This window comes from Schistosoma mansoni, chromosome 2 (genome assembly GCF_000237925.1).
Source record: "Schistosoma mansoni strain Puerto Rico chromosome 2, complete genome".
In the NCBI taxonomy this organism is placed as follows: domain Eukaryota; kingdom Metazoa; phylum Platyhelminthes; class Trematoda; order Strigeidida; family Schistosomatidae; genus Schistosoma; species Schistosoma mansoni.
In genome coordinates, this window is record NC_031496.1 from 927,553 (window position 1) to 941,177 (window position 13,625).

The 13,625-nt window shown below is 35.2% G+C and overlaps 3 protein-coding genes across 3 annotated transcripts in view; 1 reads left to right on the plus strand and 2 right to left on the minus strand.

Annotated features, from left to right (window-relative positions):
- The window catches only part of Smp_032740 (putative gtp-binding protein (I) alpha subunit, gnai), a gene marked incomplete at both ends in the record, with an annotated part of 17,012 nt that extends 5,746 nt beyond the window's left edge, over nucleotides 1–11,266 (minus strand). Inside the window, one exon of the mRNA XM_018795256.1 lies at nucleotides 11,241–11,266. Coding sequence (XP_018649587.1) covers nucleotides 11,241–11,266 — 26 coding nt within the window. The remainder of the gene's footprint in view (nucleotides 1–11,240) is intronic.
- An 831-nt stretch (nucleotides 11,267–12,097) lies between these two features.
- Nucleotides 12,098–12,745, minus strand: Smp_032750 (putative gtp-binding protein (I) alpha-2 subunit, gnai2; the record flags this gene model as incomplete). Its single annotated transcript, XM_018795257.1, has 1 exon — nucleotides 12,098–12,745. One exon carries the CDS (start codon nucleotides 12,743–12,745, stop codon nucleotides 12,098–12,100), a length of 648 nt encoding a protein of 215 aa, XP_018649588.1.
- A 320-nt stretch (nucleotides 12,746–13,065) lies between these two features.
- Smp_032760 (putative ribosomal protein S11) lies at nucleotides 13,066–13,625 on the plus strand. Its single transcript, XM_018795258.1, has 3 exons — nucleotides 13,066–13,096; nucleotides 13,132–13,430; nucleotides 13,464–13,625. Exons 1-3 carry the CDS (start codon nucleotides 13,085–13,087, stop codon nucleotides 13,591–13,593), a joined length of 441 nt encoding a protein of 146 aa, XP_018649589.1. The 5' UTR covers nucleotides 13,066–13,084; the 3' UTR covers nucleotides 13,594–13,625.

Sequence of the window (13,625 nt, forward strand, 5' to 3'; positions counted from 1 at the left end):
ATGTTAAGTTTTGGGGATTGTGGTTAGGATTCAATACCACTACAGTTTTGCAGTTATCGGCAGCTAGTGTCTTTACTGAGATTGTTACAGGTCACCAAGGTGTCCTGGTAATTAAACCTGAATGACTATTGAGACGAATTTCAGCTTGGGAGAGACAGAAAGCTGGTGGCTCTTGTAAGCTCCAGGGGCGAGGATCGCTGACTTCAGTCTTTATTAACGGGGATTGTAGTTCGGTTAACCTGTTCTAATCTTTGGAACTTGTTCCCCAGTAGAAGTACAGCTTCTCGAAAGCATTTGAATCATGATTTCAACTGTGAAATATATATATATCAAAAGAATGATATTATTGATTAGTAAGTATTGAAATCTTCGTGTTGTGGATGTTAAGGACTGAATTTTGATCACTCTCTATTGGTAGATGTTAATCCTGAGAGGATTAGTGAAACATTGATATTAGATTACATGTATTGTTTGAATTTGGATAGTTTGACTAGCAATTCAGTCGAGGATGAACATTTTGTCATACTTAGAACTTGTCAGAAGGATGTCACGGCATCCTAAACCTGTATTGGTGTTTACTCCTTAACTAAAAATCAGTATCATACACTTCAAGAAACCAATGCAGTGACCACTGATCTACTGAATCCAGACAGTCATCGACTTCTAAAGCAAGAATAATAAAAAGGAACATACATCATGAAATCTACTATTAACCATTATCCTAATCTGACTAGAATAATGCTTATAACTTTCTAACTCTATGGTATTAGGTAACCCAAAAATATACAGATTACTAAAAGAAGAAATAACTGATCCTGTTACAGGTTACATAATCAATGACCAAAACTAATCCAGTGAAATACCATAAAAATTTATTCTATTTCTTTTCTTTTTTGTATTCACTCATTTATACTTATATAACGCGATGGCGTTTGAAGCCAAAGGTACTGGGTTTGAGTCCCAGAGTGAACATCAACGAATCTGAGGTGCAGGTACATCCAGCTAGTGACGAGTCCCAAATAGAACGAAACGCGTGTCAAACTGGATTCCACCGCTAACCACTATCCATCTTTGCTTACCATGCTTATGAATTAAGGCTATATCAAGACAATACGCACATTATGCACATATGGCCAATAAGAGACTGATCAGTTACAGTCCTAACACATCGATGGGAAGATTCAAACAAACAAACAATACTAAATGAATTTAAACTTTACCCCATCGCACAAGCAAGTGGCTATCAGGACTCAGTGGCCGAGTGGATAACGCGATGGCGTTTGAAGGGAAAGGTATTGGGTTCAAGTCTCAGAGTGAACACCAACAACTCTGAGATGCAGGTACATCCAGCTAGTGACGAGTCCCAAATAGAACGAAACACGCGTCAAACTGGATTACACTTCTCGTCACTATCCATCTTTGCTTATCATGCTTGTGAATTAAAGCTATATCGAGACAATACGTACAGTATGCACATATGGCCAATAAGAGACGGATCAGTTACAGTTCTAACACATCGATGGTAAGATTCGAAACAAACAAACAATACTAAATGAATTTATTCCCTTATAGTTACAACTCTGTATCTAAGGTATACATACACTGATATATATAAAAATGAAAAAGGACACATTTTGGGCTAAACCTATTTTATTTTATGGATATAAAGTCAATCACCAAAAAGAAAAAAGAAAAAGAGAAAAAAGAAAAAAGAGAAGAGAAGATTGAATGAATTAACACGCATTGAATGACAGTTACGAGATGATTGTTGTATATCAATGAACTATAATATACATGATCACTATGGTAAACGAATCAATGACCCATATTTATCTCTGATGAATGAACAAGCAGAACAACAACCAAGACAACAACCAGAACAACAAGAACAAAAAGCGAAACTATCTGTAAAGTACGAATAATAAGTTTTTTTGTAAGGGGGGGAAACAAAAAGAAAGAAAAGAAAAATACAAAAAAAAGAAATGAAAAATACAAAAAAAACAAAAAATAAATAGGTAAATAAGTAGTATAGTTGGATCTTACTTTGTTTGTTTGTTTTTTTTTGGATCAAAGATATTTATGGTTTTATTAGAAGAAAAAAGGGAAAAAAAGGAGGGGGGGAAATGAAAATAAAAGTTTATTGTAAACGTCTTTGTGTAAATGTAAACAAATAAATAAACAAACAAATATGTGTAAACACGGCTGAATTGTTTGTTTGTTTGTTTATTTGTTTGTTTGTTTGTTTACTGGGGTGGATATTTTCGTAAAGTTAAATTGATAATGAGAATCGTGGTGTTTCTCTTTTCCTTTGACCTTCAAGATTCCATATGAGGGTTTGCCTTGTGACATAGTTGGATGCTTTCCTCAATATGTGTTCTATCCACATCCAGTGCTTCTTCCTGAATTCTTCCTCCACTGAAATCTGGTTTGTTCTCTCCAACAGTAGAATGTTGCTGATAGTGTCTGACCAACGGATATATATATATATATATGTGTGTTTACTGGAATGGATATTTTGTAAATTTATAGTTTTCTTAAAATTAAATTGATGATGAGAATCTTATGAGTGAGATAATCGATGAACATTGTTGAAAGGTTCTATAGTAGGATGAAATGCTCTTCTGAAGTTTCAAGGTTTTTCCATTGTTGTTGTTGTTGTGGTGATGGTGGTAGTTTCTGTACTTGATTTTGTTTCTGCTGATGCATCATTGAGATGTAATACTGATGAATAATGTTTAAATACATTAGTGTTTCTTCAAAGATTCTATATATATTTACTTACTTGCCTACGCCTGTTACCCCCAATGGAGAACAGGCCGCCGATCAGCATTCTTCAACCCACACTGTTCTGGGACTTCCTTTTTAGTTCTATCCAACTTTTGTTCATTCCTCTCATGTCTGTATCCATTTCTCGGTATAATATGTTCTTTAGTCTTTTTCTTTTCCTTTGACCTTCAGGATTCCATGTGAGACGTTGCCTTGTGACGTAGTTGGATGCTTTCCTCAATGTATGTCCTATCCACTTCCAACGCTTCTTCCTGATTTCTTCCTCCACTGGAATCTGGTTTGTTCTCTCCCACAGTAGGTTGTCACTGATAGTGTTTGGCCAATGGATATATGCTTGAGATTTAATATGGTAGGAGCACTTAGTGTTGAATATTTTACACATTATTACAGTTAAAAACAAATGAAGTACTTCATAGCATAGAATTCCTATCATCTTTTTAATATTTCAGATAATAGTAACCTATAGAATAGTAGATATACTTTATTCCTTCCTATTTTACACTGAGCTAATATTTGATCTAAGACTCGAACTCAACAACACAAACTAATCCAGATACAACAGTAGTAATAACTAGACTACCAAATCAACCAACAAATAAGATTTCAGTAGAGGAAGAAATCAAAAAGACTCTCTGGAAGTGGATAGGACACGCGTTGAGGAAATCACCCAACTGCATCACAAAGCAATCTCTCATATGGGATCCTCAAGGCCAAAGGAAAAGAGGAAGACCAAAGAACACATTACGCCGAGAAATGGAGGCAGACATAAGAAGAATGAACAAAAATTGGATAGAACTAGAAAAGAAGGCCCTGGACAGAGTAGGTTGGAGAAAACTGGTCGACGGCCTATGCTCCATTGGGGGTAACAGGCGTAAGTAAGTAAGTAAGACTACCAAATCAACGTGAAGATTACATAACAACAAACTGATTATATTTAGGAATTTATTAAAAAGAGTCGATAGTCTAACAATACTGTTCGGAACAATGGACAACCAACAGAATATAGAATATCTTTAATGAAACGTATATAAGCTACTCATCTTTCATAACATTCATATCTAACTTACTTACTGTGTACGGGTTTACATATTCGGCTCGAAGTTACACTTACATTTAAGTACTAATGATATAACTCGTAGCAGATAGTACTGAGTCTTAGCCTGTAACATTTTAGTTCAACTATAAGTAACCTTCTACTTCATCGTAGTATTCAAGAAGATAAGTTAGCGTTACCGTAATTAGAGCCCAGTAACCAAAATACAATTTCCTGTACTTTTAATGTAATGATGCAATGACTAGGGTTACTTAATGGTTATTTAAATGAATATCGGTATGTATTGATCCTTAACTGGGAACAACTGAAAAGGATTGCCCAGGACAAAGTTAGATGGAGAATGCCGGTGAGCGGCCTATGCTCCTCCACGAGGGGTAACAGGCGTAAGTAAGTAAGTAAGTAACGTATTGATCCTACTGTATAGTTAACTCATAGAATTTGTTTAACTCAGAGGGAGTCACAACAGCCTAAACGCTTCTATACTATGAAATTAGTTGCCATTTGAATTACTTTAGTACATATGCTTACAAATAGGAAAATCAGTAATATGATTTCAGTTCTATCACCTGAAGGGGTTTTTTGTGAATATTATAGTAATTTCAATAGTTGGGATCATGAGTTAATTGAAGTTAGACCATCATGAAAAACCTGGAAGCACTGGACGACCGTTTCGTCCTATTGTAAGACTCCTCAGCAGTGTGTGTATGCACGATTCCTCCTCGAGAGATTTGACATGGTGATTTTGTACTTCAGATAGATGATTTTGATGGATTTCCGTTCTGTCAGCTATATGATTTAGTCATAGAGCTTTGATTCTTATTCTGAACCACATTATCAACAGAAACTCCACAAACTGTGAGTTATATGTGAAGAAATTCGAACACTATACTTCTATCTGAAGTTGGTATTAATAACACTTATCATTGGGAAGAACAATGAAAGCTGATACGGCCAAGAATGGGGAGAGTCAGCTGTCTCTCCTTCTCTCACTTGAAATGCTCTTACATGGTTACGCGTGTACAGCCACTGACAGGGAAGTTTTATTCATTAACTTCTCGTGGCATTACTGTTGTTTACGAAATTGACAAGACGAAAAGCAAATGTCCGGCGATTTAACCGGGTTGGTGAATATGAAGGATCCACCTAGGAGGGTTGGAAAACCCACATTCCAAACCAATGGTCCACATGGGCTTCGGTATCCTGAGGGAACAAATAGAGTGTGAACCAATTATTGGTCACCGGCTACCATGTGACTGCATCTCTTAAGGTTCTTCTACTGCCTTATGGACCAGACCTTTAAGTCAAAGTCTCCGGGAGTGGCCCCCGAAGAAAGTCATCTGCTTCGGTTTAAGCACCCGGACAGTATCACAGCCCACACACATTAATCAAGTGACTTGTATGGTGCATATTTATTCGATGCTCCTTTGTTTTAACTCCAACCTTTGTTTTAAATAGATGCCTTGTAAACAATTTTGTCCAGATGAATTGTAGTCCTAGATATCAAATCAAAGATTGAATAATCTGGTTTTACTTATTTGAAAACGATCCATCCACTTAAGCAAGTTCAAAAATTCAATAGAATGTATCTTCTGAATTATCTAGTTTACTGATGATTTCTTATTGAAATCACGTCTTTACGAAGTCTCCCATCAAAACAAAAAGATACTTAATATCCGTTGATAGGATACCATCAACAACAGCCTACTGTAGAAGAGAACAAACTAATTTCTAACTGCGGACAAAATCAGGAAAACATGTTGTAAGTGAATAAAATATCATCAAACTGTATCATGAAGCAAGCCCTTACTTGTAATCCTGAAGGTAAACACTAAAGAGAAAAACCAAAGAACACACTACATCGAGAATTCGAAGCCCATATCTAAAGGATGAATAGCTATTGGAATGAATTGGAAAAGATTGTCCAAGACAGAGTTATATAGAGAATCCTCGTGAGCGGCCTATGCTCCTCCATGAGGGGTAACATGAGTAAGTAAGTAAGTAATGATAATAATATTGATTATTATTATTATTATTAAATATATAGGACTTTTTCAGATTTTACAACCTATATATAAGTCAAGTCAGTCAGTCATCTACAATTTAGGACTAGGCACATTTATGCATCGGTCCAAGTTGCCATATCTCATTAGCACAACAAGATAAACACCGGATTCATAGAATTAGTTAATTTAGTGGTGGTAATATATAAGAGAAAGGTTGTATATAAGGATATAGTATAGGGAGGAAAAAAGTTATGAAATAATTTTAATCTCATAGTTTAAGAGAAGACAAAAAGTGTATACACCTACGCCATTGTGATCGATTCTGAGCCATGTCACCCAGAGTCTCCAACCATTGGTTACGATAGTCACGCGGACCCCAACCAGGTAGTCTGCATCTGCCAACATGGCTCAGAATAGAAGTTAATGACTTCAATCTCTGATGCCACGTTTTGGTTTGGCCACCCCTAACTCTCTTCCAACCATCCCCAATACTAGTCAGCATTGCACGTCATGGTAATCGATGTTCAGGCATATGTAACACGTAGCCCAACCAACTCAGTCGATGAAGAGTCACAACCTCATCAACTGACTTACCATCATTCCCTAATACCCTATGTGTCTAAACTCACTATTACTTATCCGGTGATCCCAACAGATACGAGCAACATTTTTTGTTTTAATTAATCCTTCTATTATCATATACACATAGATATGAACCTGTAGCCTATCGAATATTCCAGTCATTCTTCTTCTATCTAATAAGAATCATTGACATGTTAATTAAAATTTTAAAAAAATTGAAGAAGTTGACTAATTGACCTGAATGTTTTCAATTATAAAGTCTTCATTATGTTTACTATTGAAGAGGTTCATTTCAAACCAATCGATTTTATTTCTGTGAACTTAATTACCGTATGATGACCGATGTCATGTTTCCTTCTTTTTTTTTCTTTAATTCGAATTCTGTCAAACAAGTTATGATTATTATTAAGATGGATAGTGGCTAGCAATGGAATCCAGTTTGACGCGCGTTTCGTCCTATTTGGGACTCGTCACTAGCTGGATGTACCTGCATCTCACAGTTGTTGATGTTCACTCTGGGACTCGAACCCAGTACCTTTGGCTTCAAACGCCATCGCATTATCGAGACAATACGCACAGTATGCATATATGCCAATTAGAGACTGACCAGTTGCAGTCCTAACATATCGATGGGAAGATTCAAACAAACAATACCAAATGAATTTAAGTTATTATTATTATTATTATTATTATTATTATTACTAATGGCTTTATTCAGTAGTATTGTGGTGTAGGCCACTTATATCAACATAAGTAGTATATATCGTAAGTAAGGAATAGAATATCTGACAGCAGAAGATTGAGAAGATCAAGGAGAGAAGAACAGAAATAGAAAGCAATTACTGTGGAAATCTAGGAACAATGAAGCCTGAGACAATTAAAGAACATTTTGCAAATAGAGTGTCAGCAGAAAAGAGGAAGGCTAAAGAACACATTACGTCGGGAAATAGTAGCAGACATCTGAAAGATGAATAGCTACTGGAATGAACTGGAAAGGATTACACAGGACAGAGTCGGATGGAGAATGCTGGTGGGCGGCCTATGCTCCTCCACGAGGAGTAACAGGCGTAATTAAGTTTGACAATACGTGTTTTACAAAGTGGAAGTATTATTTGATTTTTAGAAATAGAATTTTGTATAAATCTATGGTTGATAAGAAGTTTTGGGCACCTGGGCAAGTATCTCTAGCTCTCATACAAATTGGATGGTTTATGTAGCACCTATCTGTTTGGTGCCTTCTATTATTCATGTTTATGGTTATACACCAAAATTACTATTCAAACTATTATCCATCCTTTTATGATGTTTGTATATGCTAATCATTAATTAGTACATTATTATACACCTAGTTCAAATTATGTTATATTATGGTGTATGCTACTGATGTCGACAGATATAAGTAGTATGTATCATCAATCGAAAGTGAAATGCCTGGAGGCAGAGGGTTAAGAAAATCTAAGAAAAGAGAGTGAGAACACAGAATCATTGCTGTGGAATTGAAGGAACAATGAATTCCGCGACGGTTAATTGACACTTCGCAGATGAACTATTTACTGTATGATAAATGTAAAAACTAAGTGGAGAGGTCATTGAATATTTTCTTACAGGCTTAATTGTCTTTTTAAGCAAAGATGGATAGTAGCCATGGCTACTCAGTAGCTAAGTAGATGGCGTTTAAAGCCAACAGTACTGGGTTCGAGTCCCAAAGTAAACATCAACTGTGATATGCAGGCACATCTAGCTGACGAGTTCCAAATACGACGAAACACGCGTCAAACTGGATTCCACTGCTAACCACTATCCATCTTTGCTTATAAAGCTTGTGATTTCAGGCAACATCGAGGCATTCCGCATAGGATGCGCATATGCCAATAAGAGACTGATCAATTGCAGTTCAAAATAACAATGGGAAGATATAAATCAACAATAACAAGTGATCTATCTACTGTTTATACTATAACAGTTCATATCAAACACTGAATCCCTGTAGATATAATTCACCCCGTTTCATATTCATTATAATAAAGTATGAAAGGTATGAGTAAAAGATAAGTCACGTTTTCTTTCAAAAAATCACTTTCTCACTATCTGAGACATGGACAAAATATTAATAATCAATATTTTCATAGTTGAAAGCGTGAGTCAATTGAAGCTAGACCACTAAGGAAAACCTGGAAGCACTGAACGGCCGTTTCGTCCTATTATGGGACTCCTCAGCAGTGCGTATCCATGACCTCGCCTGGCATGATTCGAACCCAGGACCTATCAGTCTCGCGCTAGAGCACTTAACCGAAAATACTAAATCTCCACAAAACCCCTTCTGATTATAATCAATATTTGACAAATTCCCTTGACTTAACTCCACTGTACAGTTGTAATGACAGTGGTATACACATATAATAAAAAGTCAATTATGGTGTATGCTTCCAGGTTTACCATGGTGATCTAGCTTCAATTGACTCATGATCTCAACTATATAAAATTACTATAATATCCACAAAAACCCCTTCTGATATACTACTAATGTCGATAGATATAAGTAGTATATATCATCAATCCGAAATAAAATACCTGGTGGTAGAAGGTCAAGTGTATCAAAGAAAAGAGAATGAGAATGGAGAATGATTACTGTAGAAACGGATGAACAATGAAGTTTGAGACAATTGATTAACGTTTCGCAAATGAAGTATGTACTGTATGAGTCACAGATTTTACTAAGAGATCCTGTAATTTTGAGTTCAAATATCTTCAATTGTCCTCACTTGTGTTCTCGTTCACTATAGTATGCTATCTATAACTGTTGTTCTTACAAAGTTAATAAACAAGCCTGGTTTACTGATAGTGACAAAGTCTGTGTGTAATTTATTATCTCTATTTTAAGTACCTCATTAAAATAGTTCACACACACACACAAAACCTTCAATGATTTATTACATCCCATTAAGTTCCTTCAATTAACAACAAACTCTAATGAAAAGGTAACGTATTGTGTATAAAACTAAATTAAATGGTGTTTTTATACATCACCAATACAGGTTTTGAGGAGACTTGACAACTACAGAAGTTTTAGACCAGATAAAGGGGGGGAATGCTACGAACTAATGTTAAAATGTATATTTTGTTCCTATATTATATACTTTAAGATTAATTTTAAGTTTCTGAATCTTCATGTGCTTTATTCAGCATCATTTCAACAGATCCTTCTTTATCAATATCATAAATAAGAATCATAATATTTTAAAAAATCTTATAGAGGAGAAGTTAATTAAAATTAAGATGTTTTTGAGATGATATAAACTGTTTGATACAATCATTATAAGCAAAGATGGATAGTGGCTAACAGGAAAAGGCGCGCTTTGTCCTATTTGGGACCGGTCAGTTGAATGTACCTGCATATCACAGTTGTTGATGTTCACTCTGAGACTCGAACCTAGCACTGTTCGCTTCAAACGCCATCGCTTTTGATACAATATCTTCCATAATAGAATTGTGTACAATGATATAAGTCATTTCTATTCATTCTACACTGAACAATCAAAGATGTGGATCAGACATTTTCATATCAGAAAACGCTAATTTGTTACTTTTAGGAATCGTAGTCATTAAATTATTATTCAAATCGATTAATTAGAGTTTCTCAATGAAGATGTCATAGTGTAGTGTGGTCTACTTATATCCAATATAAGTAATATATGGTGATGGTCAGACATTGAATGTATTTCGGCAAAAGATCAATAAGAAAAGAACTGAAATGAAGCGCAATTGGAAGGGAAATGCATGAACACTGAAATGAGAGAAGATGAACTGATATTTACAGAAGGAACAGTGAAGATTGAGACAATTGATTGTTAATTTGCAAATTAACTGTTTTCTGTATGGTTATCGGAATTTGGTGGGATAAACTGTAATTTGTGTCTAAATACATTCCATTGTCCCCAACCGGTGTTTTCTTCACTACAATAGAACTATACAAACCCCAAAAAGTATCGATATCCTGTTTAGTTCAGTAGTTAGTAGTGTATTTCGGTTTATTAAAAATTTTCAATAATAATCTATTTTTGTTTGTTAACTATCCACCTTAAACTGTAATAAATTGCAGATGTGTTGATCCTTGGCGATCAAAACCCGTATCCTCATATTTGAAAGGCAAATAATTAGCGTCATTTCAACTGTACATGCATCTACTGACTTCTGAGGGTGCTAAGTTTACCTTAAATTTAATCTATAAATGCACAGTCGACTAAATACCTTTATACTACTACATTTCGGGTTACGATCTTGTTCATAATAACATTTTAAAATTATCATTAGATGAAGTGTTTTACACAAGAAGGGAAATAATACATAGTTAAGGTTTTCATATGCAGTCCTATAAGTCTCTGTATTTGATAGATTAAGCTTCTAAGTCAAGTTAAATGATCAGTGAAGCAGAAAAATAATCATATCCTTTTCTTATTAAACGACTATTCCATTAATGTTAATGTTGCCGACACTACATTTTTAGTTAGAGTCCATGATGTTCAAACAGTCAGTATTTACATAGTAACCAAAAATCGATAAACGTTAAAATGTCTTCCAACAAAGTAACTAACTACATGATAGGGAGGTAATGTTCTACTGAAAATGTTCTGATACATTCAAATGGCAAGTTGCAGATCATCTATTTTACGTGACTTATAAGGGTAAATTTACGAGGGTTACGTTCAATCAAAATAACGTTTGGAAGAAAAGGGGAAAAATACCAAATCAGTAACGCAACTAATAATTACACTGCAAAATAAGTAGTTCACATCAGAGTAAATGTTGCTGGTTACATTTCATTTACATCGATAATCACCATCTTTAAGTTGCGTAATAGTCAAGAGATAACGAAGGGGATATAACTCATAGAAAAGAGAATTGAAAGACTTTCAACTTGGAGTCAGTAAAAGAAATTTAAATTCGAACCAACACTATATCACATGGGCAAAAATAAAGGAAATCAAGAATTCCTAACTAAAGGTTCCATCCCCATTGAATCTACTAAATAAGTACCACAAACTTCGAGCTTTGGCAGTATTTCTTATGCATGCTGTAGTATTGTAAGTATATCAAACAAATAAATCGGGATCTTCACTTTCACATTGTTCATAAACGAGAAAGTACCTACCTTCATATTGAAACTGCTCGTTTTGCTTAACATTAGAATCACAAAGTACGCGTCAAAAAAGCAGATATGTTCATTAGTAATGATGCATTATAGACACGAATAACTATTACCGCTGCTACTACTAGTGATAATACATTATTACCGACATCAGAACTTAGCTATCTACTAGACTCGAAGTCGTACAAAGTTCGGTAGAAACGATATATGACTTTCAGACTTAAAACCATTCTCTAAATTAAAAAAGTGAATGTCTTCAATAAGGCTAGATCAAAATACACAAGTTTTACAAATGCGCAATAGGGATCACATAAAACTAATACTAACCAAATCTTGCACTTGTAAATCCCACAAATCTTACTTACAAGGAATCTCACTGTTTTTGTCGGATCTTTGTCATACTTCAAAGCTAACTTCATTTACTTTACAATTTTAATTTAAGTGAAATAGTTGTTTGATATCTCACTTCATGAAATTTATATATTCTGATTTATCTCAGGAGTATCATGTATTACGTTAACCAAATCATAAAAATGAGAACGTTCTGTGATTTACCTCAATGAACTTACCGACATCAAAAACTTTAAAGTCTAGATCCTTGAACCGAAAGTTCGTTTCGACTATACCTGTTGTCTTCACTCTAGATCTCAATACATCTTGTTCAGTTGGTAAATAATCAGGAGCAGATATTCTGTCAATAGAACCGAGGTAGTAGCCTGCGGAATCATTTAATTGATATTCCTTGGAACGAGCGAAACATTTCTGCACACTTGTGTTGTTCCATAGTTTCAGTAATAGCTTTGATAAATCCTCAGGAAAATCTCCTTCTTCAACCGTAGCTAAATATCCGTTAAGATGCTTTAACTCATCGGCTTGGTCAAAACCATCTGCCGTTATATCTAGTGACTCCATTGCTTTAAGTATTTTTACCATTGACTGAACGGTGTTAGCAAAAATGATCGGTTTGTACTCTTTTCTCTCTTCTTCTCTGTAACCTTCACCATGGATTATTTTCATCTGTTTTAAAACTGTTGACTTCCCACACTCACCAGCGCCAAGAAGAAGTAACTTGACCTCTTTCATTGACTTTTCCGCATCTTGTCTTATTTGCTTCTCTATAGCCCTGCTCTTATCTTGCTGGACTTTAGCTGGTTCACTCCATGCACATCCCATGTCAGATATTTGAGCAAATAACCAAACTAAAACCAGTTTGGATATATAGAGTCCACTAGCATGGAATTAAAAACGAAGTGAACAAATATACGGCATATCATATATATAGACTATCCAACATCAACTAGCCAATTATTGAAGATGTTGTTCACTAGGAGACTAGTATCAATACTCTAAGTTTAAGATACGAAATACCAGCCAAAATATTTTTTATAACTTCATTTGAAACCTTGAAATCGCCGAAATAAAAACTATATCTCTTGAAATTTAACGAGCTTACGTAGAGATAGTGTTTTAATGGGTGACCTCTGACGCCACAAACTTTAAATCTGGCTAGGCATGGCTGAGCAGGTTAGTAATAAGTATCGTTAATTGGTTGTTTCCAGCGAGAAAACGCATTTCAAAAGCAAGAAGTGAAAGGAAAGAATGGTGGAAGATATTACAAAAACATAGGCCTTGGTTATAAAACTCCAAAAGAGGCTATTTTCGGTACTTACATTGACAAAAAGTGTCCCTTCACTGGAAATGTACGTATCCGTGGTCGAATCCTTACGGGTGTTGTGCGTAAAACTAAAATGAATCGGACTATTGTTATTCGCCGTGACTACCTTAAGTACGTGAAGAAGTACAACCGATATGAGAAGCGACATAAGAATATGTCTGTACATTTATCTCCTTGCTTCAGGTGAGTGCACCGTGTGTTTGTTTACACTTGCAGAGATGTGGCTGTTGGAGATGTCGTAACTGTCGGTGAGTGTAGACCCCTGAGCAAAACCGTGTCATTCAATGTCATCAAGGTTTCGAAAGCCGCTGGTTCAAAGTACAAAAAAGCCTTCCAAAAGTTTTAATGCCTGAAATAAACGTATAGGTTTACTGCATA